Source organism: Phyllobates terribilis, unplaced genomic scaffold, assembly GCF_046119375.1.
Source record: "Phyllobates terribilis strain yellow unplaced genomic scaffold, ASM4611937v1 Scaffold_1__5_contigs__length_1240528914, whole genome shotgun sequence".
In the NCBI taxonomy this organism is placed as follows: Eukaryota; Metazoa; Chordata; class Amphibia; order Anura; family Dendrobatidae; genus Phyllobates; species Phyllobates terribilis.
Window position 1 is genome coordinate 241,450,230 of NW_027362761.1, and position 27,170 is coordinate 241,477,399.

The following is a 27,170-nucleotide window of genomic DNA, read 5'->3' on the forward strand; positions in this document are numbered from 1 at the left end:
AATGCCCCTTGCAAGAGACATAGAGGTCGGACGGCCTCCTGAAAACAATGTTCCCATTATTAGGAAGTGGGTCTCCCATACTGTTTGCCTATGCAGTGAATGCAACGGCTGCCAAATACTTGGAGGAACTCCAATGTGTCTCGCAAAAGACGTAGATATGGCAGATAAGGTGGTGATATGGAGGATGATGTGGAGGATGAGGAAAAGGAGGAGGACAAAAACAAATAGTCAAAATGAGGAAGCATATACCCATGTCTGGGTGTGAAGACAGAGGTGCATGGGAATAGAGTTAGACCTCCCAAAAAAAAAAACACTGTATTTGAGTTTTTGTTATGCTGCTATCATTCAGTGTTGTTGAGAAGTCTGGCTCAATCCAGCCCTTGTTCATTTTTATAAGAGTCAGCCTGTCAGCATTTTCAATTGACAGGCGGATGCGCCTATCGGTTAAAATTCCACAGCTGGCAATAAAAACCCGCTCAGACAAAACGCTAGCGGCAGGGCAGGCAAGGACCTACAAGGCATAGAGAATCAGTTCATACCATGTGTCCAGCTTGGATACCCAATAATTATAAGGCACAGAGGAATCACGAAGGATGTTGGTACGGTCGGCAAGGTACTCTCACACCATTTTCCAAAACTTTTCCCTCCTTGCGAGAATACCCCACACCTCAGGGCCTGTGCGATGGAAGGGGTTGAGAAAATTCTCCCAGAACTTTGACAGTGTTCCCCGGCCTCTACTGGATTGCATTTGTGTCTCTCTCGCCTATGCTCCTTGGTTGTCCAACAAACTGTAACCTCTGTTGCCAGCATTTTCAGATGAGAATTTCTAAATAATTCCGGAACAAGGGCCTTCTCATACTGCACCATTTTAATAGGCCTTTCCTGCGCGGGAATAAGAGACAGAAAGTTCTCCTTGTAGCATGGATCTTGAAGTGTCACCAACCAGTAATGACTGTCACCCAAAATTTGGTCACGGGAAAGGCAGCGTAACATAAACTCAGCGACGTGTGCCACATTGCAAAGAGGCAAGACTTCTGTGTCCTCACCAAGAGGATGACTGAACATGCTCTCCTCCTCATCCTCCTCCTACTCCACCCTGTCCTCAGGCCATCCACGCTGAACAGACGGTATGACAGTTGTGCAGGTAGTACCATCTATAGCGCAGAAAACTAGCTCTTATTTTTCCTCCTCCTTCTCCTCTTTCTCATTGTCACCCAATCCACGTTGGGATGAGATGAGGCTGGGCTTTGTGGAATCACCCACTATGGCTCCATCTCATAGTTCTCCACCTGCAATGCATCCTCTTTAATTGTGAGTAGAGAGCATTTCAGAAGACAGAGAAGCGGAATGGTGATGCTAGTTATGGCATAATCGCCGCTCACCATCTTGGTGGAGTCCTTTTGGAGGATGGTACATATGTCTGACATCCATGTCCACTCCTAAGGTATTATGTCTGGAGTCTGACCTGACTACCCTCTTCTGATCACAAATCCTTCCTAACATCTGCATTGTAGAGTTCCAATGCGTGGGCAAGATCAGTCAGTGAGCTGGAAGCTGCAAAGAAGCTGAAGCACGGCAAGGGCGGCGGAAGCTGTAGCTGAGTCTCTAAAATGGGCACACAAGCGGCGTACTTTAACAAGCAGATCCAGCAGATCCAGGTAAGTTTTGAGAAACTGATTAACCACGTGGTTAAGCACATGGGCCAGGCATGGTACGTGTGTGAGCTCTACTCGCCTCAGAGCCGCCACCAGGTTCCGGAATTTGTCACACACGACCATGCCTGGCTGTATGGTAAGCGGTGTTAGCCACGGATCTGACTGCTCTTTCAGAGCTGTCCACAACTCTTTAGCATTGTGCGGTTTGTCACCTAAGCATATTAGCTTCAGCACAGCCTGTTGCTGCTTGGCCGAGGCAGTGCTGCAGTGCTTCCAGATTGCGACTGATGTGATCATTTCAGAGATGGTGGCTGAAGAGGAGGAAGTGCAGGAGCTGTAGAATGTGGGGGCAACACTGACTTACCCAGGGCCTCCAATCCTCGGCGTCGGGAGGACGTGTTCCGTCCCAAGGTCTGATTCTGTCCCTGCTTCCACTATGTTAACCCAGTGTGCCATCAGCAAGATGTAATGTCCCTGCCCACAAACACTTGTCCACGTGTCCGTGGTTAGGTGGACTTTCCCAATAACTGCGTTGTTGAGGGCACGTCTAATGTTGTGGGACACGTGCTCTTGTAATGTGGGGATGGCACACCGGGACAAATAGTGGTGGCTGGGGACCGAGTGCCAAGGGACGGCCGCCGCCATCAGGTTGCAGAAAGCTTCCGTCTCTACGAGCCTAGAAGGCAACATTTCGAGCGCAAGCATTCACAAAATGTGTGAATTCAGTAGTGTGGCCTGTGGGCCGTTGGCTGCGCATTTGCGCTTGCGTTCCAAGGACTGGAGTAGGGACAACCGAACACTGCGCTGGGACAAGGACGTGCTTCCTGATGGTGCTACTTGAGAGTGTGCAACGACAGGTGCAGGGCAGGAGGCATCATGGCTTGCACCATGGACAGGGGATTGGCGTGCACGCACAACAGCCGAAGAAGCAGTGGTGTCACCCGCAGACACTGTCGCTGGACCCTGGGGTTCGGCCCACAAAGTCGGGTGCTTTGCTGCCATGTGCCTTATCATGCTGGTGGTGGTCAGGCTGCTAGCTTTGCTACCCCTGCTGATGCTGGCCTGGCAGGTTGTGCAAATGGCCTTTTTGGGGTTATCTGCAGAGTCTTTAAAAATAACCAGACTTAGGAAGACCTAACAGTTGTACTGGTAACTTTCGTCGTGTTGGTGTTACGAGGAACACTTTCCCACCTTGTGTCTGTGGCCACCATGCTGCTTCTTCCTGCCTGTTGTGGTGCCACGCCACCCTCCCCCTGTCTGCTGCTTTCCTTGCTCTGTATGTCCTCCTGCCAGGTTGGGTCAGTTACTATATCATCCACCCGCTCGTCTTCCACTTCCGCACATTAGTCCCACTCCTGACTTTCTGGCAATTGTGTCTCATCATCATCATCATCCACCACCACTTGCAACAGTAATTGCACTTTCCCACCATCGCCTTCGTGTGTCCGTTGCTGCTCCAATATTTGGGCATTGCTACAAGCGTTCTCCTCTTGACTCACTTGATTCGCTGGCCGGGCGAGAGGCCCGAATCTACAAGTAGAAAAGTGAACAGCTCTTCTGAGTGTCCAAGTGTGGGATCACCTGTCTCCGGGCACTTGGCATGGTGGGAGTAAGGAGGATCAGGGTGAGGAATATGCGGTCCATACTCACGGGTACTGAGACTTGACCGTGTGGAAGACAGGGTGGCGGTGGTGGCTAAGTGACTGGAAGCATTATCTGCTATGCAACCAATAACCTTTTGACACTGCTCTGTGTTCAATAGTGGTGTTCTGGGGTCCCCTAGTAAATGGAACAGGAATGTCGATCGACAAGATGTGGGTGTTTGTTGTGGCACAATTTCAGATGGGCTACGTCCTCGTTCTCTGCATGCACCATCACCATCACGTCCACTTCCCCGTCCCTTTCCCATTTTTAATGGAGGACAATATTTTCCACGTTCACGAGAAATGGCTGATTTTGGAATGCAGTTATATGTGATACCTCTGACAGAGAATCACGGTTTTAAAAAGCAGGCCTGTTATTTGCTAATATTATCCTTCACAGGCACCTGGTGTGAATAGCTTGACCGACACATTGCACTAGAATGGAAAAGGAGGAGAATATTTTCCACGTTCATTTTAAATTTCTGGATTTTTATTGCTGAAATATGGAACAGATCTGGCTTTATTCTGCAGTGAGAACAAGCAAATTGAGCAGAAAAATTGTGTACTCTGGATTGCTTTTTAAGCAAATAACCAGGATTAAGATAAAAAAAAAATTTGCCCTGGCACCTGATATCTGGGGCTATGTCTAAAAATATCTGTAAGAACAGCAGCAGCAGGAACTTTAAATGGACCCTTTTGCACTATATGCACTGCAGTCTGCCACATACACTGGTTGCCTGCCTAATTCCTGCTATCACCACTGAATATAAGCAGTTGGATTAGTCCTCAGAAGGACTGTTAGTTCATTTGGATATATATACAGTATGTTGTGGAATACCTATACTAACTATGAAGAAGCAAATCTCTCTATGACGCAGTAGCAGCTCTCCCTACTCTGCCTGGTTCCGGAGTAGACTGTGACGAGCATGGCGGCACCCGGTCTTATGTACACCTGATGATGCTGTGCGGCCAACCAATCACTGTAATGCCCACAACCAACATGGCTACGGCATTACAGTGCATGGCAGGCAATCCCTGCATGTTCATTGGCTTTCTAAAGAGCACCAAACATGCAGGAAGGGGACCCGAGATCCCGCCTGAGCAACCCGGAAATACTCGTCGAGAGCCGAGCTTGTCGATCACAGTGATGCTCGGGCGAGTACCAAGCAGTGGCAAGCGTGTTCGCTCATCACTACTAAGTTTCAATTTATATTGCAAACGTGTCCTGAAACATGAAACAATGCATCTGATTGACAAATTGTGAGCCACTTTTGTGAGCCATCAATCATTAGTAATGCCCTAATGCCGAAATGGTCAGTTAATCTCTGACTGAAATATTTTATTTGCTACATATTGAACAAAACTTTAACGTTCTTAAATCTAAAAAACAAATTTGTACTGAATAAAAACACAAACTATATTATTGCAGTGATATTTATTATATTGTAGAAAGCTTTACATTGGTTAATAAGATAAAAACATACATATGTATGTTGTATTTATATTTTTACAGGTCAAAGTGCACAAAGTGTTTTACAGGAGATATTGTAATGGTACAAAAAGAGCTCAGAGTGCAAAAGTGCTTAATATTAGTCAAATGCTACAAAAAAGTTCTATGTCCAAGTAGCTTAAAGCCAAAAGTTTCCATAGTCCATAAATAAGAATGGTGCAATAAGTAATAATGCTATATGGGGCCGGGTGCTTAGGTGCAATATACTGAAAAGCCACTCACACAGTTCTCATTAATGACGGGGGTGGGTGGCTTTATAGGGGACATGGTAACTTTTGACGCTCCATGTCAGCTTACAGTCTATTAGTAATGCACATACTGTTAGATCCAGTGGCGTTACGTGAAGCTCAATGGACCCAATGGAAAAGCTCCAACTTGGACCTCAATGATTGTAAATGTTTAATAGTCTTTAATAATATTAGTCTTTTCATATGGGTCATGAAAAGAGGCTCCAGGGCCCAGGTGCTATTTCAACCCCTTCACCTATGGTAGTTACGCCCCTGGTTAGATCTAAGAAGCTGACTAGCACCTTCCATGTGTTCTTCACAGAGTACTGTAGCACCTTCCTCCACCAGAATCACAAAGCCTAACTGTATCCCGTGAAATGATGAACATGAGGTGTTATTTAATATTTTGTCCAAAATACCCAACTGGCCTCATCTGTTCATCGGTATATTCCACCTCTGCCACCTCCATATACTAATGTAGTGTCTGTTTGCTGCTGGGAATCGGTGGATGTATCTGTAGTAATTATGGCCTCTTTCTGTGATCTTAGATACATTTGATTCCATATTCTGTTACTTAGACAGTTCTTATTTGTGCCTTATTTTTGAATTGTTTAATAATTTAGGAAAATAAAGAATAAAATCTAAGGAAAGCGCACAAAATCTTTAGCTATCCATTTGACAAAGCAGATTTCTCCTGTTTTCCGACTTTAGAGATGCGAAAGGGAAATTCTTTACATAAACTTGGCAATAAGCAGTGAGATGAGTGATACCAAGGTCCATGACATGGAGGAACCTACAGGAAAACATACAGAGCAGTTTTGTTAGTATTCATGGCTATGTAGGATCTGCTTACTTCTTAAATGACCATATAGGGAATATGAACATATTACCAAATTTGTAAAAAGGGCAATGACTACAAAACATTTTACCAAAAAAATTTTTGCAAAAATTACTGTAGCCAGGCTTTAACTAAAAGTCAGTACGAATGTAATAATAATAATAATTTTATAGGAATGCATTACAGCGTGTTTTTAAAGTTAGTTGTATGGGATTTTGTTTTACGTTTCTAAAGAGCAGTAAACTTTAGGTGTGTTTTTTGTTAATTTTATTCTCATAGGCTTTTATAAAGGAAGTAAAAAACAACATAAAAAATATATCTGACGAAAAAATCCAATTTCAAATTAAGCAAAAAAAAATAATGCTTTCAAAAAATAGTTTGCACTAAATCTAATATGGATAACACTAATCAGCCAATAACTAAAACCTCTTTGGCCTCCTGTAATCCTAATTTAGAAACACATTGGATCAGAAATTATGAGGGGAAATATGAGAAAAATCTGTTGTGTAGTAAAAATGGCCTCAGGGATTACATATACACTCTTTTCCTCAACTTCTAAGCATTAATATAAATAATAAAAAAAATGAAAAACAAATATTTTCCTTGTAATGTGATTCAGAAAAATTAAAGTAATTTATAAATTGACAGATAACAAAACAGAATTAGAGCTTAAGGTTTCATTGTAAATGTATAAAAATATATAAAGTTACATTTTATATATGATCTTGAAAAATCACATCAGATATAAATAAAAACTTACAGCTCATGGCTCCAGAAAGAGGATTGCTGTCTGTAAAAAGGAAACACAACAAGGTTAATCAAGATACATTCATCACAAACTGATCCATCCAATATTAAACAAAGAAATGATGCTAAGCAATAAGAGAACAAAACAAAATAAAGTGTCCATACTGTGTCTGTATATATATAAATATATAGAGAAATAAGAGATTTAATATTGACCTGGGCCCTCTCACAATAGTCCATCTAGACCCAAGTGATCAGCAGAAAATATCCCTATTTAGGATCGGTTTGAGTCAATCACTGACACTAAAGTCTTTTTCTCTTGGGTGGATTCACGAGTTACCTATTAGAGGTCATTGATAACAGGTAATATTCTGTATGGAGGATAGGTGCTTAGAAACCTGAGCTCTGGTTGGCCTAAGAAAGTCTAGTCTGACACTGCAATACTATGGCTCAGCACACTTTAATGCATTATGGCCCCAATTCAATAACATATTTTCTACAGTTCTCTAATACACCTACAAGTGTCATAAAGTTTTTGTGCAACTTACAAGATGCGTTGAAATTTTGTGACTTTTGTTTTTTTCACGTCTGTACCAGTCAGATTCTTTAAAATGGGTGGAAGATGTGCAGGGCAGGGCATGAATGAGGCAGCATGAAGTAGTGGCTAAGGCACGGATTTCAGCTATGTCTCACTTATTAGGCTGTGTGCATTTGTTTCCATACAGTGAATGTTTTATCACTAGTACATTATCACTGCACAGATTAGCTCCCTGGTGCCAAGTTGTCAGACTCCGCCCCCCCTTCTCATACCCACTGTGAATAGACAATGTACATAGAGAGCCTGGTGTGGGTGGGGCTAGCTTTCTCAGCTCTGCTGCATTCTATCTATAAGAACTCTGATTGTGTCACAATAGCTGCACCCAGTAAACTGTGATACATCACTGGACTCGGGGTCTCTTTTCCTACATTACACTCCTGTTAGATGAGGCAGCAACAACCTGCTGACAGTTTCCCTTTAAGCCTGACGTGCACACCACCAGTCTCAACGATTCTGACCCATTGTTTCAGCACATATTATAGCAGTAAAATCTGGAGATTTTCCTTACCAGCAATTAGCTCCACGTTTAAAGTTGCCACATTATCTGGTGTTGATGATTTACCACTTTTTTGATTGCAGTTCTGCGCAAAGTAGAAAAGAACATTGTTTAATTGAGAATTTTTGAAAAGAGGAATGTAAGGGATCAATCACATGTTGTTGTACAGTCACAACTGATTTTTACTGAAGCAGTAAACTAAGGCCACATGCACAAAATGAGCATTTAGAGAGGTTTGGACCTCAGTATTTGTAAGCCAAAACCAGGATTATGTAAAAAATACAGAAGTGGGGACGAGTTTCTAATATACTTTTCCTCTGATTGTTCCACTCCTGGTTTTGCCTTACAAATACTGATGTAACATACTGACCAAATACTGACCGTGTACACGTGACCTATCAGTAATATAGGAGACATTTACAGTTATCTATGAAATAACAGCACTCCGCTATTGTTTTATCTCTTACTTTTGGCTTTACTGTATCAGAGCTTAGGATTCAGGAATAATGGATGAAACGCTCTTACCACTATGCAGGTCGAGTTGCAGATCGTGACATCGGCGTACAGCTGTACATAGTCATTGTTAGTGATCTTGAAGACTTTCATTGCGAATCTTGCTTCAGTGCCATTACCATTATTAAGGACAGAAATGAGGCCAACACCATATTGAGGGTCCGGGCACCTAAACATAATGGATGTAGATGTAAGAATCACAGAGTCCCTACTCATACTGGCGTCACTCATGCTTATTGAGTTGCAGCTCATTAGCCCTGTACAATGGCCTCTGTATCAGTGTAGGGTTATATTATTGGGAGTTAAGTATCTAGAAGTGATGGAACAGATTAATTTTTATTTTATGATGAAGGTGCTATATCACAATGAAAAAATGTTATGCTCCCATATTAAAGGGAATCTGTCACCAAGTTTTTCTACCCCATCTGAGAGCCGGATTATGTAAGGGCAGAGACCTTGATGTTCCACTTACTTTACTGGTTGCTGCAGTCGGATATTGATGCTATGGCAACTCCATTTTGTCTGCTTGCTTCAAAATCATGTTATTATACTCTTTCCATAACATACATTCTTTCCTTCTTTCCTCTTGATTCACATGCAACTTTCCCACACTAACCTTTTCTCTCAGGAACATTCTATGAGACACCCTGCTTCTATTATCTAGCTAGTCTGAGCCGGGATGTACGACCTTGTAACTTTCCACCATGCACCGAACTAACGATAACATGACCATATGTGCATTTCCGTAATAATTGTACTAACATTGGTTCAAGCTTGTAGTATGGTTGAAGGTGATTGGATATTAATAAATTCAAAACAATATAAAATGCTAAGTAGAAATAAACGGGGTTAGAGATTCTTTGAATCTCCCCATACAGAGCTTTGCCTCCGTCTGGTTTTCTATTGGATTGCGCAATCACCCTTGTAACATAATAATTTGACACTCACTTGGTCATCCGAGAAGGGTCATTACTGCCCTCCCTCAACACCACCACTGACTGACAGCTTTCTGTGTACACTGCATAGGCAGAAAGCTGCCAATCAGTGATGATGGCATGGCTGGAAAGCAGGTTTATTAGTCCACCAATAATAATCTCCTGCTGATAAAACTGTGTTTTTATAAAAACTATACTAAGTAGTCCAGTAAGTGACATATCAGAATATCTGCCCCTACATTATGCTGCTCTCACATTAGGAAGCAAAAACCTGGTGACCGATTCCCTTTAAGTAATATGGACTGAAAAAATAACCCCTTTATGTTGTCTCATTTTCTGGAACTATTTGAAATCTAAGTTTCTTTTATGTGAGCAAAATGTAATGGGAAATCTAACTATAACAAATAGTAAAGACTAGTGTACAAGAGTCCCCATGGCATTAATTTTTTCATTAAGTGTTTATATATATACAGTACAGACCAAAAGTTTGGACACACCATCTCATTTAAAGATTTTTCTGTATTTTCATGACTATAAAAATTGTTCATTCACACTGAAGGCGTCAAAACTATGAATTAACACATGTGGAATTTTATACTTAACAAAAAATGTGAAACAACTGAAAATATGTCTTATATTCTAGGTTCTTCAAAGTAGCCACCTTTTGCTTTGATGACTGCTTTGCACACTCTTGGCATTCTCTTGATGAGCTTAAAGAGGTAGTCACCGGAAATGGTCTTCCAACAATCTTGAAGGAGTTCCCAGAGATGCTTAGCACTTGTTGGCCCTTTTGCCTTCACTCTGCGGTCCAGCTCACCCCAAACCATCTCGATTGGGTTCAGGTCTGGTGACTGTGGAGGCCAGGTCATCTGGCGTAGCACCCCATCACTCTCCTTTTTGGTCAAATAGCCCTTACACAGCCTGGAGGTGTGTCTGGGGTTATTGTCCTGTTGAAAAATAAATGATGGTCCAACTAAATGCAAACCGGATGGAATAGCATGCCGCTGCAAGATTCTGTGGTAGCTATGCTGGTTCAGTATGCCTTCAATTTTGAATAAATCCCCAATAGTGTCACCAGCAAAGCACCCCCACACCATCACACCTCCTCCTCCATGCTTCACGGTGGGAACCAGGCATGTAGAGTCCATCTGTTCACCTTTTCTGCGTCGCACAAAGACACGGTGGTTGAAACCAAAGATCTCATATTTGGACTCATCAGACTAAAGCACAGATTTCCACTGGTCTAATGTCCATTCCTTGTGTTCTTTAGCCCAAACATGTCTCTTCTGCTTGTTGCCTGTCCTTAGCGGTGGTTTCATAGCAGCTATTTTACCATGAAGGCCTGATGCACAAAGTCTCCTCTTAACAGTTGTTGTAGAGATGACCTGGTCTCTAATCTGAGCAGCTGTTAACCTGCGATTTCTGAGGCTGGTCACTCGGATAAACTTATCCTCAGAAGCAGAGGTGACTCTTGGTCTTCCTTTCCTGGGGCGGTCCTCATGTGAGCCAGTTTCTTTGTAGCGCTTGATGGTTTTTGCAACTGCAATTGGGGACACTTTCAAAGATTTCCCAATTTTTCGCACTGACTGACCTTCATTTCTTAAAGTAATGATGGCCACTCATTTTTCTTTACTTAGCTGCTTTTTTCTTGCCATAATACAAATTCTAACAGTCTATTCAGTAGGACTATCTGCTGAGTATCCACCAAACTTCTGCACAACACAACTGATGGTCCCAACCCCATTTATAAGGCAAGAAATCTCACTCATTAAACCTGACAGGGCACACCTGTGAAGTGAAAACCTTTTCCGGTGACTACCTCTTGAAGCTCATCAAGAGAATGCCAAGAGTGTGCAAAGCAGTCATCAAAGTAAAAGGTGGCTACTTTGAAGAACCTAGAATATAAGAAATATTTTCAGTTGTTTCACACTTTTTTGTTAAGTATGTAATTCAACATGTGTTAATCCATAGTTTTGATGCCTTCAGTGTGAATGCACAATTTTCATAGTCATGAAAATACAGAAAAGTCTTTAAATGAGAAGGTGTGTCCAAACTTTTGGTTTGTACTGTATATATATATATATATGTAGCACCCTGAGGATTCGGCTGCTACAGGGGTATTGCACCTCAAACCAGAGGTGTGATATTCCACTCCCGGGTAAGGATGGAGTGTGGGACTGAGCCCAGAAAGCTGCATGCACTACACACATCCCATTTCCGAGGAACAGACCAACGGTACTCCCACTTAGAAATGTGCAGGTACGACCGAGTCTGTTCCTGGCTGGAGTGGGAGGGGGGTGGTACATCCCAGTAGTGTAGGGGCAGATAGGGGGAGCAGCCTGGGTAAAGATAGGAGCTCATTGGGTGCTGGTCACCTGAGCTCACACATAGAGGGAGTATTTAAGGTGGGCACCATCTAAGATCAGGGTCAGTCTTTGCAGAGGAGTCAGTCTGTCAGTCTTTGCAGAGGAGTCAGTCTGTCAGTCTGCCACAGTCGGTCAGTCTGTGAGAAGCCAGAGGAGGAGAGCAGAAGAGCAGAGCAGCCCCAGAGAGAGAGAGAGGAGAAAGGAAGAAAGACCCAGAGGGGGTGAAAGAAAAGGACTCTGAGAACCCAAAGTCCATCATCGGGTGAAGATTTGGCAAAAGGGTACCGGATCCCAAACTGGTGGGGGCTAAAGCACACCCTAGCCAGAGACCGGAGGCCGTGGGCAGGATCTGCCACGGCCACCCACCACATCCACCCTGAAGGCAAACCACATGTAGGGTCAGGGAACCCAAGGCCAAGGGTTTCCCAACAGAAGGCCCGAGGGAGCTGGACCTAGGTGGATCCCTGGTGGGGACGGCCAGAAGACAGGACAGGAAGGAGGGCTCAGGGTCACGCTCCGGACTTGCTTGGGGGTTGGCTGAATCCAGGACCTGGTGGACGCAGCACGGCTCGGGTGGTCACTTGAAGCTGGAGTGACCGGAACATCAGCAGTAAGTAAATACCCTAAACTGCACAACCCGACTCTGTCTTTAATTACTACCTATGCTGCACCACCACAACCCCCATCCTCTGCACCTGACCCCCTGAGGCTATACCCTACCCGTTGGGGGTTATACTATCAAAAGTTGCACCAACACCATCAGCCTCAGCGGACCCTGCTGCAGCGGCGGCCGTAGTGACCGCAATACAACGGGTGGTGTAGTCGACATAAAGAACTTTATAACATCTGTAGGACTGCCACATATTCTGAGCTTGACACCCTGGGCACGGACCGGGTCACAGCCACTCGGAAGACTACAACTCCCATCTGATCCGGCTCCGGGTATTCCCCTAAAGAATATGGCCCAGGGGGCGCGTCATATATATATATATATATATATATATATATATATATATATATATATACATATATATATAAACGTAGGCTGGGTTTTTGCAGCTTGGGCTTAGATCAAGACACTGGGTGCAGCATTCTTCAGTCACGTCATTGCGCCTATGAAGCCGGTTGTACGCTTCCCTGCTGCAGAGGCTCACTGCGCTGACCGGAAGTGCAGATGGAGGCTCACATACATCTTCAGTCATGTGCAGTGCGCCTCTGAAGGAGAGTGATAACTTGCAAAGTGGGACAACTATTCTGGGGAAACTAACGCCTCATCAGCTAGTCAGATTAATTTGCATACGAAAAAACGGAAATTATAGATACTTTTTTTCAACATGTGTTTGAGTGACTCATAGTATAAAGGGCTGGTTATGAAGCAAATTTAACAAGAAAGACACAAATACTGGTGGGTTGGAGGACATGGGGGACCTGCCACGTTCCCTTTACTCTTAACTTTTTATTTCTACATTATAGCAGTGAGAATGACTGAGAAGTTTTTGTGCCTCATTTTAAAGACAAGCAGAGCTTAGAAAGCAGGGGAAGCTTACCCATCTGATCCACTTGTTAGATTAAATACCGGCCCATTTGTAGGATCAACCCCACCTGGGGTGGCGTATAGTCTTATCACTTTAATGTTAAATTGGTTTGCATCCAATTCTGGCATCACTACTCGAATATAAACCGTTTGTTCCACGGTTAGCGATGTGTCGGCTGTAACTTGTTGGGTAAATGCATCATCTGTATACACTGTCATAATTACATTCAATGTTCCTGTTACTCCTGGCACTGCGATGTCTGTGCTCCTGAAAAATACACAAAACACATTAGTAGTATGGCATTTATTCATGGCCGAGCACTAACCAGCTATATCTGATAGTAGACTATGAGACATTTTACTTATGACCAAGCACTGACCAGCTATATCTGATAGTAGACTATGAGACATTTTAACATTGACCAAGCACTGACCAGCTATATCTGATAGTAGACTATGAGACATTTTACTTATGACCAAGCACTGACCAGCTATATCTGATAGTAGACTATGAGACATTTTACTTATGGCCGAGCACTAACCAGCTATATCTGATAGTAGACTATGAGACATTTTACTTATGACCAAGCACTAACCAGCTATATCTGATAGTAGACTATGAGACATTTTACTTATGACCAAGCACTGACCAGCTATATCTGATAGTAGACTATGAGACATTTTACTTATGACCAAGCACTGACCAGCTATATCTGATAGTAGACTATGAGACATTTTACTTATGACAAGCACTGACCAGCTATATCTGATAGTAGACTATGAGACATTTTACTTATGGTCGAGCACTAACCAGCTATATCTGATAGTAGACTATGAGACATTTTACTTATGGCCAAGCACTGACCAGCTATATCTGATAGTAGACTATGAGACATTTTACTTATGACCAAGCACTAACCAGCTATATCTGATAGTAAACTATGAGACATTTTACTTATGACCAAGCACTGACCAGCTATATCTGATAGTAGACTATGAGACATTTTACTTATGACCAAGCACTGACCAGCTATATCTGATAGTAGACTATGATACATTTTACTTATGGCCAAGCACTAACCAGCTATATCTGATAGTAGACTATGAGACATTTTACTTATGACCAAGCACTAACCAGCTATATCTGATAGTAGACTATGAGACAATTTACTTATGACCAAGCACTGACCAGCTATATCTGATAGTAGACTATGAGACATTTTACTTATGACCAAGCACTGACCAGCTATATCTGATAGTAGACTATGAGACATTTTACTTATGACCAAGCACTGACCAGCTATATCTGATAGTAGACTATGAGACATTTTACTTATGACAAGCACTGACCAGCTATATCTGATAGTAGACTATGAGACATTTTACTTATGGTCGAGCACTAACCAGCTATATCTGATAGTAGACTATGAGACATTTTACTTATGGCCAAGCACTGACCAGCTATATCTGATAGTAGACTATGAGACAATTTACTTATGACCAAGCACTAACCAGCTATATCTGATAGTAGACTATGAGACATTTTACTTATGACCAAGCACTGACCAGCTATATCTGATAGTAGACTATGAGACATTTTACTTATGACCAAGCACTGACCAGCTATATCTGATAGTAGACTATGAGACATTTTACTTATGACAAGCACTGACCAGCTATATCTGATAGTAGACTATGAGACATTTTACTTATGGTCGAGCACTAACCAGCTATATCTGATAGTAGACTATGAGACATTTTACTTATGGCCAAGCACTGACCAGCTATATCTGATAGTAGACTATGAGACATTTTACTTATGACCAAGCACTAACCAGCTATATCTGATAGTAAACTATGAGACATTTTACTTATGACCAAGCACTGACCAGCTATATCTGATAGTAGACTATGAGACATTTTACTTATGACCAAGCACTGACCAGCTATATCTGATAGTAGACTATGATACATTTTACTTATGGCCAAGCACTAACCAGCTATATCTGATAGTAGACTCTGAGACATTTTACTTATGACCAAGCACTAACCAGCTATATCTGATAGTAGACTATGAGACAATTTACTTATGACCAAGCACTGACCAGCTATATCTGATAGTAGACTATGAGACATTTTACTTATGGCCAAGCACTAACCAGCTATATCTGATAGTAGACTATGAGACATTTTACTTATGACCAAGCACTAACCAGCTATATCTGATAGTAGACTATGAGACATTTTACTTATGACCAAGCATTAACCAGCTATATCTGATAGTAGACTATGAGACATTTTACTTATGACCAAGCACTGACCAGCTATATCTGATAGTAGACGATGAGACATTTTACTTATGGCCAAGCACTAACCAGCTATATCTGATAGTCGACTATGAGACATTTTACTTATGACCAAGCACTAACCAGCTATATCTGATAGTAGACTATGAGACATTTTACTTATGACCAAGCACTAACCAGCTATATCTGATAGTAGACTATGAGACATTTTACTTATGACCAAGCACTAACCAGCTATATCTGATATTAGACTATGAGACATTTTACTTATGACCAAGCACTAACCAGCTATATCTGATAGTAGACTATGAGACATTTTACTTATGACCAAGCACTAACCAGCTATATCTGATAGTAGACTATGAGACATTTTACTTATGGCCAAGCACTAACCAGCTATATCGGATAGAAGACTATGGGACATTTTACTAATGACCAATAACTAACCAGCTATATCTGATAGTAGACTATGAGACATTTTACTTATGACCAAGCACTGACCAGCTATATCTGATAGTAGACTATGAGACACTTTACTTATGGAAAAGCACTGACCAGCTATATCTGATAGTAGACTATGAGACATTTTACTTATGACCAAGCACTAACTATCTATATATATTAGTAGACTATGAGACATTTTACTTATGGCCAAGCACTGACCAGCTATATCTGAAAGTAGACTATGAGACATTTTACTTATGACCAAGCACTGACCGGCTATATCTGATAGTAGACTATGAGACATTTTACTTATGGCCAAGCACTAACCAGCTATATCTGATAGTAGACTGTGAGACATTTTACTTATGGCCAAGCACTGACCAGCTATATCTGATAGTAGACTATGAGACATTTTACTTATGACCAAGCACTAACCAGCTATATCTGATAGTAGACTATGAGACATTTTACTTATGGCCAAGCACTAACCAGCTATATCTGATAGTAGACTATGAGACATTTTACTTATGGCCAAGCACTAACCAGCTATATCTGATAGTAGACTATGAGACATTTTACTTATGACCAAGCACTGACCGGCTATATCTGATAGTAGACTATGAGACATTTTACTTATAGCCAAGCACTAACCAGCTATATCTGATAGTAGACTATGAGACATTTTACTTATGGCCAAGAACTGACCAGCTATATCTGATAGTAGACTATGAGACATTTTACTTATGACCAAGCACTGACCAGCTATATCTGATAGTAGACTATGAGACATTTTACTTATGACCAAGCACTGACCGGCTATATCTGATAGTAGACTATGAGACATTTTACTTATGACCAAGCACTGACCGGCTATATCTGATAATAGACTATGAGACATTTTACTTATAGCCAAGCACTAACCAGCTATATCTGATAGTAGACTATGAGACATTTTACTTATGGCCAAGAACTGACCAGCTATATCTGATAGTAGACTATGAGACATTTTACTTATGACCAAGCACTGACCAGCTATATCTGATAGTAGACTATGAGACATTTTACTTATGGCCAAGCACTAACCAGCTATATCTGATAGTAGACTGTGATACATTTTACTTATGGCCAAGCACTAACCAGCTATATCTGATAGTAGACTATGAGACATTTTACTTATGGCCAAGCACTGACCAGCTATATCTGATAGTAGACTATGAGACATTTTACTTATGGCCAAGCACTGACCATCTATATCTGATAGTAGACTATGAGACATTTTACTTATGGCCAAGCACTAACCAGCTATATCTGATAGTAGACTGTGAGACATTTTACTTATGGCCAAGCACTAACCGGCTATATCTGATAGTAGACTGTGAGACATTTTACTTATGGCCAAGCACTGACCAGCTATATCTGATAGTAGACTATGAGACATTTTACTTATGGCCAAGCACTAACCAGCTATATCTGATAGTAGACTATGAGACATTTTACTTATGGCCAAGCACTAACCAGCTATATCTGATAGTAGACTGTGAGACATTTTACTTATGACCAAGCACTGACCGGCTATATCTGATAGTAGACTATGAGACATTTTACTTATGACCAAGCACTGACCAGCTATATCTGATAGTAGACTATGAGACACTTTACTTATGGAAAAGCACTGACCAGCTATATCTGATAGTAGACTATGAGACATTTTACTTATGACCAAGCACTAACTATCTATATATATTAGTAGACTATGAGACATTTTACTTATGGCCAAGCACTGACCAGCTATATCTGAAAGTAGACTATGAGACATTTTACTTATGACCAAGCACTGACCGGCTATATCTGATAGTAGACTATGAGACATTTTACTTATGGCCAAGCACTAACCAGCTATATCTGATAGTAGACTGTGAGACATTTTACTTATGGCCAAGCACTGACCAGCTATATCTGATAGTAGACTATGAGACATTTTACTTATGACCAAGCACTAACCAGCTATATCTGATAGTAGACTATGAGACATTTTACTTATGGCCAAGCACTAACCAGCTATATCTGATAGTAGACTATGAGACATTTTACTTATGGCCAAGCACTAACCAGCTATATCTGATAGTAGACTATGAGACATTTTACTTATGACCAAGCACTGACCGGCTATATCTGATAGTAGACTATGAGACATTTTACTTATAGCCAAGCACTAACCAGCTATATCTGATAGTAGACTATGAGACATTTTACTTATGGCCAAGAACTGACCAGCTATATCTGATAGTAGACTATGAGACATTTTACTTATGACCAAGCACTGACCAGCTATATCTGATAGTAGACTATGAGACATTTTACTTATGACCAAGCACTGACCGGCTATATCTGATAGTAGACTATGAGACATTTTACTTATGACCAAGCACTGACCGGCTATATCTGATAATAGACTATGAGACATTTTACTTATAGCCAAGCACTAACCAGCTATATCTGATAGTAGACTATGAGACATTTTACTTATGGCCAAGAACTGACCAGCTATATCTGATAGTAGACTATGAGACATTTTACTTATGACCAAGCACTGACCAGCTATATCTGATAGTAGACTATGAGACATTTTACTTATGGCCAAGCACTAACCAGCTATATCTGATAGTAGACTGTGATACATTTTACTTATGGCCAAGCACTAACCAGCTATATCTGATAGTAGACTATGAGACATTTTACTTATGGCCAAGCACTGACCAGCTATATCTGATAGTAGACTATGAGACATTTTACTTATGGCCAAGCACTGACCATCTATATCTGATAGTAGACTATGAGACATTTTACTTATGGCCAAGCACTAACCAGCTATATCTGATAGTAGACTGTGAGACATTTTACTTATGGCCAAGCACTAACCGGCTATATCTGATAGTAGACTGTGAGACATTTTACTTATGGCCAAGCACTGACCAGCTATATCTGATAGTAGACTATGAGACATTTTACTTATGGCCAAGCACTAACCAGCTATATCTGATAGTAGACTATGAGACATTTTACTTATGGCCAAGCACTAACCAGCTATATCTGATAGTAGACTGTGAGACATTTTACTTATGACCAAGCACTGACCAGCTATATCTGATAGTAGACTATGAGACATTTTACTTATGACAAGCACTGACCAGCTATATCTGATAGTAGACTATGAGACATTTTACTTATGGTCGAGCACTAACCAGCTATATCTGATAGTAGACTATGAGACATTTTACTTATGGCCAAGCACTGACCAGCTATATCTGATAGTAGACTATGAGACATTTTACTTATGACCAAGCACTAACCAGCTATATCTGATAGTAAACTATGAGACATTTTACTTATGACCAAGCACTGACCAGCTATATCTGATAGTAGACTATGAGACATTTTACTTATGACCAAGCACTGACCAGCTATATCTGATAGTAGACTATGATACATTTTACTTATGGCCAAGCACTAACCAGCTATATCTGATAGTAGACTATGAGACATTTTACTTATGACCAAGCACTAACCAGCTATATCTGATAGTAGACTATGAGACAATTTACTTATGACCAAGCACTGACCAGCTATATCTGATAGTAGACTATGAGACATTTTACTTATGACCAAGCACTGACCAGCTATATCTGATAGTAGACTATGAGACATTTTACTTATGACCAAGCACTGACCAGCTATATCTGATAGTAGACTATGAGACATTTTACTTATGACAAGCACTGACCAGCTATATCTGATAGTAGACGATGAGACATTTTACTTATGGCCAAGCACTAACCAGCTATATCTGATAGTCGACTATGAGACATTTTACTTATGACCAAGCACTAACCAGCTATATCTGATAGTAGACTATGAGACATTTTACTTATGACCAAGCACTAACCAGCTATATCTGATAGTAGACTATGAGACATTTTACTTATGACCAAGCACTAACCAGCTATATCTGATAGTAGACTATGAGACATTTTACTTATGGCCAAGCACTAACCAGCTATATCTGATAGTAGACTATGAGACATTTTACTTATGGCCAAGCACTAACCAGCTATATCTGATAGTAGACTATGAGACATTTTACTTATGACCAAGCACTGACCGGCTATATCTGATAGTAGACTATGAGACATTTTACTTATAGCCAAGCACTAACCAGCTATATCTGATAGTAGACTATGAGACATTTTACTTATGGCCAAGAACTGACCAGCTATATCTGATAGTAGACTATGAGACATTTTACTTATGACCAAGCACTGACCAGCTATATGTGATAGTAGACTATGAGACATTTTACTTATGACCAAGCACTGACCGGCTATATCTGATAGTAGACTATGAGACATTTTACTTATGACCAAGCACTGACCGGCTATATCTGATAATAGACTATGAGACATTTTACTTATAGCCAAGCACTAACCAGCTATATCTGATAGTAGACTATGAGACATTTTACTTATGGCCAAGAACTGACCAGCTATATCTGATAGTAGACTATGAGACATTTTACTTATGACCAAGCACTGACCAGCTATATCTGATAGTAGACTATGAGACATTTTACTTATGGCCAAGCACTAACCAGCTATATCTGATAGTAGACTGTGATACATTTTACTTATGGCCAAGCACTAACCAGCTATATCTGATAGTAGACTATGAGACATTTTACTTATGGCCAAGCACTGACCAGCTATATCTGATAGTAGACTATGAGACATTTTACTTATGGCCAAGCACTGACCATCTATATCTGATAGTAGACTATGAGACATTTTACTTATGGCCAAGCACTAACCAGCTATATCTGATAGTAGACTGTGAGACATTTTACTTATGGCCAAGCACTAACCGGCTATATCTGATAGTAGACTGTGAGACATTTTACTTATGGCCAAGCACTGACCAGCTATATCTGATAGTAGACTATGAGACATTTTACTTATGGCCAAGCACTAACCAGCTATATCTGATAGTAGACTATGAGACATTTTACTTATGGCCAAGCACTAACCAGCTATATCTGATAGTAGACTGTGAGACATTTTACTTATGACCAAGCACTGACCAGCTATATCTGATAGTAGACTATGAGACATTTTACTTATGACAAGCACTGACCAGCTATATCTGATAGTAGACTATGAGACATTTTACTTATGGTCGAGCACTAACCAGCTATATCTGATAGTAGACTATGAGACATTTTACTTATGGCCAAGCACTGACCAGCTATATCTGATAGTAGACTATGAGACATTTTACTTATGACCAAGCACTAACCAGCTATATCTGATAGTAAACTATGAGACATTTTACTTATGACCAAGCACTGACCAGCTATATCTGATAGTAGACTATGAGACATTTTACTTATGACCAAGCACTGACCAGCTATATCTGATAGTAGACTATGATACATTTTACTTATGGCCAAGCACTAACCAGCTATATCTGATAGTAGACTATGAGACATTTTACTTATGACCAAGCACTAACCAGCTATATCTGATAGTAGACTATGAGACAATTTACTTATGACCAAGCACTGACCAGCTATATCTGATAGTAGACTATGAGACATTTTACTTATGACCAAGCACTGACCAGCTATATCTGATAGTAGACTATGAGACATTTTACTTATGACCAAGCACTGACCAGCTATATCTGATAGTAGACTATGAGACATTTTACTTATGACAAGCACTGACCAGCTATATCTGATAGTAGACGATGAGACATTTTACTTATGGCCAAGCACTAACCAGCTATATCTGATAGTCGACTATGAGACATTTTACTTATGACCAAGCACTAACCAGCTATATCTGATAGTAGACTATGAGACATTTTACTTATGACCAAGCACTAACCAGCTATATCTGATAGTAGACTATGAGACATTTTACTTATGACCAAGCACTAACCAGCTATATCTGATAGTAGACTATGAGACATTTTACTTATGACCAAGCACTGACCAGCTATATCTGATAGTAGACTATGAGACATTTTACTTATGGCCAAGCACTAATAGCTATATCGGATATAAGACTATGGGACATTTTACTAATGACCAATAACTAACCAGCTATATCTGATAGTAGACTATGAGACATTTTACTTATGACCAAGCACTGACCAGCTATATCTGATAGTAGACTATGAGACACTTTACTTATGGAAAAGCACTGACCAGCTATATCTGATAGTAGACTATGAGACATTTTACTTATGACCAAGCACTAACTATCTATATATATTAGTAGACTATGAGACATTTTACTTATGGCCAAGCACTGACCAGCTATATCTGATAGTAGACTATGAGACATTTTACTTATGACCAAGCACTGACCGGCTATATCTGATAGTAGACTATGAGACATTTTACTTATGGCCAAGCACTAACCAGCTATATCTGATAGTAGACTGTGAGACATTTTACTTATGGCCAAGCACTGACCAGCTATATCTGATAGTAGACTATGAGACATTTTACTTATGACCAAGCACTAACCAGCTATATCTGATAGTAGACTATGAGACATTTTACTTATGGCCAAGCACTAACCAGCTATATCTGATAGCAAACTATGAGACATTTTACTTATGGCCAAGCACTAACCAGCTATATCTGATAGTAGACTATGAGACATTTTACTTATGACCAAGCACTGACCGGCTATATCTGATAGTAGACTATGAGACATTTTACTTATAGCCAAGCACTAACCAGCTATATCTGATAGTAGACTATGAGACATTTTACTTATGGCCAAGAACTGACCAGCTATATCTGATAGTAGACTATGAGACATTTTACTTATGACCAAGCACTGACCAGCTATATCTGATAGTAGACTATGAGACATTTTACTTATGACCAAGCACTGACCGGCTATATCTGATAGTAGACTATGAGACATTTTACTTATGGCCAAGCACTAACCAGCTATATCTGATAGTAGACTGTGAGACATTTTACTTATGGCCAAGCACTGACCAGCTATATCTGATAGTAGACTATGAGACATTTTACTTATGGCCAAGCACTGACCAGCTATATCTGATAGTAGACTATGAGACATTTTACTTATGGCCAAGCACTAACCAGCTATATCTGATAGTAAACTGTGAGACATTTTACTTATGGCCAAGCACTAACCGGCTATATCTGATAGTAGACTGTGAGACATTTTACTTATGGCCAAGCACTAACCAGCTATATCTGATAGTAGACTGTGAGACATTTTACTTATGGCCAAGCACTAACCAGCTATATCTGATAGTAGACTGTGAGACATTTTACTTATGGCCAAGCACTAACCGGCTATATCTGATAGTAGACTGTGAGACATTTTACTTATGGCCAAGCACTGACCAGCTATATCTGATTGTAGACTGTGAGACATTTTACTTATGGCCAAGCACTAACCAGCTATATCTGATAGTAGACTATGAGACATTTTACTTATGGCCAAGCACTGACCGGCTATATCTGATAGTAGACTATGAGACATTTTACTTATGGCCAAGCACTAACCAGCTATATCTGACAGTAGACTATGAGACATTTTACTTATGGCCAAGCACTAACCAGCTATGTCTGACAGTAGACTATGAGACATTTTACTTATTGACAAGCACTGACCAGCTATATCTGATAGTAGACTATGAGACATTTTACTTATGGCCAAGCACTGACCAGCTATATCTGACAGTAGACTATGAGACATTTTACTTATTGACAAGCACTGACCAGCTATATCTGACAGTAGACTATGAGACATTTTACTTATGGCCAAGCACTAACCAGCTATATCTGACAGTAGACTATGAGACATTTTACTTATTGACAAGCACTGACCAGCTATATCTGATAGTAGACTATGAGACATTTTACTTATGGCCAAGCACTGACCAGCTATATCTGACAGTAGACTATGAGACATTTTACTTATGATCAAGCACTGACCAGCTATATTTGATAGTAGACTATGAGACATTTTACTTATGATCAAGCACTGACCAGCTATATCTGATAGTAGACTATGAGACATTTTACTTATGGCCAAGCACTGACCAGCTGTATCTGACAGTAGACTATGAGACATTTTACTTATTGACAAGCACTGACCAGCTATATCTGACAGTAGACTATGAGACATTTTACTTATGGCCAAGCACTAACCAGCTATATCTGACAGTAGACTATGAGACATTTTACTTATTGACAAGCACTGACCAGCTATATCTGATAGTAGACTATGAGACATTTTACTTATGACCAAGCACTGACCAGCTATATCTGACAGTAGACTATGAGACATTTTACTTATGATCAAGCACTGACCAGCTATATCTGATAGTAGACTATGAGACATTTTATTTATGATCAAGCACTGACCAGCTATATCTGATAGTAGACTATGAGACATTTTACTTATGGCCAAGCACTGACCAGCTATATCTGATAGTAGACTATGAGACATTTTACTTATGGCCAAGCACTAACCAGCTATATCTGATAGTAGACTGTGAGACATTTTAAGAAGGAAGGAACTTACCCTGATACTGGTTTTAAAGTAATGTTGAGGGAAACAGGATAAGTTAGGGGGTAGATGCAGGTGAGGTTGGCCGTGGCGTTATTCCTAGTGATGACCGCTTGCTGCTCAGCATAAATATGCAGGATATTGGAATAAATGGCGTGAGTTGCATTTACCTGAGAAGAAACGAATAATGGCTGTGTCATACATTTTATCTGGGGTGATGGAGAAATATTGGAATAGCGTTTCCTCATTACTATTGGCCTACATGTGAAATTATAATTACAATATAAAACGTATGTGCAACATTACAAGTGTAAATAGGAACAAAGAAAATGTCAGTTCATCTTCCATACAGTCTGTGTAATGTATCCGCAGGAACTCTCCCTACAGTACGGGCACATAGTGGTGTCACTGTACACCGGACTCGGGCACATTTATAAAGCCAAACAATTTAGGTTACTTATAAAATCCTTCAGAATGACCTGCATTAGCTGCGGACACAGACAAGAAGGGAGCCGATAAAATGCAAGGTTAACCCCTTCACCCGATTTTACAGGTTTTGTTTTTGTTTTTGATTTTTATTGCTTGTGCTATACATAGCAGAGCATCAGGTAAAAGCCCAAATCATCATGACAAGCACGGAGGTCTCCAGCAGAACAATGGCTGCCATGGCAATCGGTCACGTCACGGGTGAGCCGATGGGCAATGGGGAATGACGCACCCTCTGCCGGAGTGTGATAACTGTTGCTGTCAGATATTCGCAGTGGAATTTAACTGCTCTGCTTCACCCGCGGCTGTTAAAGGCACATGATGGCTGCTTAAATCAGCCATTAAATGATGGGAAAGATGTGGGCTCAGAGTACAAGCCTGCAATGAAGGCAGTGACATGACATATGATGTACATGTATATTGTGAAGGGGTTAATTGATGTAAAGTAATACACCAAGGCTCCAAAAATATTATTGCATATCAATAGAAGACATCTGTGTATACAAGACAGGAACCTGAGTCCTCTGCTTACAGGTAAGCTCAGCAGCAGTACTCAATATCAAGCAGTAGCTGCAAAAGCAGTATATAAAAAGAGGACAAAAGCCTATTTACAAATGAAATATTACAAAAAATGTAAATGTGTATAAAACAGCAGAAGAAGATTTGCATTCTCTCCAATAATGAGAGGTCACAAATATTGGGCTTCCTAAGGTCAGAAAAATACATTTTAGTGGTGATCTAAATATGTGTACTTAATACAAAGAACGCAAACATCATTCATTACAGAACTGTACGGTGGACCAGGAATCATTGATGATGTGATGAAGAAAGGCAAATCAGACATCAATATATAACAAAGCAGCATTACAGTAACAGCAATCACATTATGGAATTCTGTACCACAAATTAGTAATTAAAGATACAATGTCAACATTGATAACAAGGCATCTTATCTATTGAAAAATGGCATTGAGGGTCCTACTTGAGCTTGGTAGACATGCGCCTGTTTTCATCATACATTGAAGCATGTTTTACTTGTACTCACTGTTAAACTGTTGCCGCACTTTGCGGAGCTCATTGGATTAAGGAAGCCGACTTGAAACTCTCCGTCTACCGAGTATTCTTTACTTGCACAGTCGGGATCAGTGTTATTAAGCAGTGCCAAGTTAGAGATGTTGAACAGGCTCGCTTCCAGTTGGCATTTTGAAATGTAAATGGTCATCACTCCATTTGAGCAGTTAATAGTTGGAGTTGGTGGTGTCACTAAATGGGGAAACAACGGACAAACTTCTTTTACACACAGAAATGCACACAGAAAACCATTCGAAGTCAAATACAAGCGGGTTCATTAACAATTTACAAGTGTATTATAAGATTATTTGTACTATAACCATCTTATCACTGGAATTCACCAATTATAACGAATTATAATGAATAATTAGATAATCCTCCGCCATGTGTAGGAGGTGGCATCAATGTTACATGCAGCTAAAAGGACTCCATGTGGGGCTCCATGGCCTTCTGTGGGGGCTGCAGAGATCTTCTTTCTTTGGAAGCAATGCTGCTGCAATGTAACAATTGCTGAGAACGCTCACGCTCTGTATTCCTTACCTGAAGAATTGTAGTTACTGAGGTCACAGGTACAATTGGCCGGTGGATCACAAGATTCGGTTACTGCATGCACTACATGAAGAGAAAATAATAATGTGGTAAGACATGTTACACTTCTACAATCCCCGCTAACACATTGTGAAATGAATAAATCTTTAAATAAAATTTCCTTGATTTTATACAATATATGAATTTTTCTTACCTGATAAAAAAGCGCACAGCGCCAGAAGTAATCCTAGTAAAATCTTCATTGTGCCTACAAGACAAAGGAAACAGTTAATCATTAAGATTTGTTTTTAGTCCTTTGACAAATTGATTTAATTTCCCACTAAGTGTTAAAATAAGATGTGTCCTTCCTTTTTATTATCTTCACACAAAAAATCCTCCAAAGAGTGGTGTCAGATGGGCAGGTTTGGATAAAAGAGGTAAAGGAAGGAGGGATACGGCTGATGAATTCATCCTAGAAATCGTGCCCATACTGTACCGCGTCTAGAATATTACATGGGGAAATAAAATGTTTTTCTATAAGATGTGAATATGAGCTGCTTCATGTCCTGCCTCGCTCCTCCCGGCAGCTCCATCACACAGTGCTAGGCCTCTATACAGATTCATGCATGAAGGATTTTTTTCAGTAACATTA

The 27,170-nt window shown here is 40.4% G+C and overlaps 1 protein-coding gene across 1 annotated transcript; it reads right to left on the reverse strand.

Moving 5' to 3' along the window:
• Positions 1-5,766: 5,766 nt before the first annotated feature.
• LOC141238659 (pancreatic secretory granule membrane major glycoprotein GP2-like) lies at positions 5,767-26,781 on the reverse strand. Its single transcript, XM_073668516.1, has 9 exons — positions 26,733-26,781; positions 26,531-26,602; positions 25,965-26,182; positions 24,449-24,603; positions 13,076-13,330; positions 8,240-8,396; positions 7,727-7,799; positions 6,634-6,663; positions 5,767-5,828 (listed from the first exon to the last, which is right to left on the reverse strand). The coding sequence occupies exons 1-9, from the start codon at positions 26,779-26,781 to the stop codon at positions 5,767-5,769; spliced, it is 1,071 nt and encodes a 356-aa protein (XP_073524617.1).
• Positions 26,782-27,170: the final 389 nt, after the last annotated feature.

Coding starts and splice junctions, on each gene's coding strand:
- LOC141238659 (XM_073668516.1), bottom strand. CDS start 26,781: ATGAAGATTTTACTAGGATTACTTCTGGCGCTGTGCGCTTTTTTATCA. Junction 8,397..13,075: donor CTAACAAGTGGATCAGATGG/GTAAGCTTCCCC, acceptor CATTATGTTTAG/GTGCCCGGACCCTCAATATG. Junction 7,800..8,239: donor GCAACTCGACCTGCATAGTG/GTAAGAGCGTTT, acceptor TACTTTGCGCAG/AACTGCAATCAAAAAAGTGG.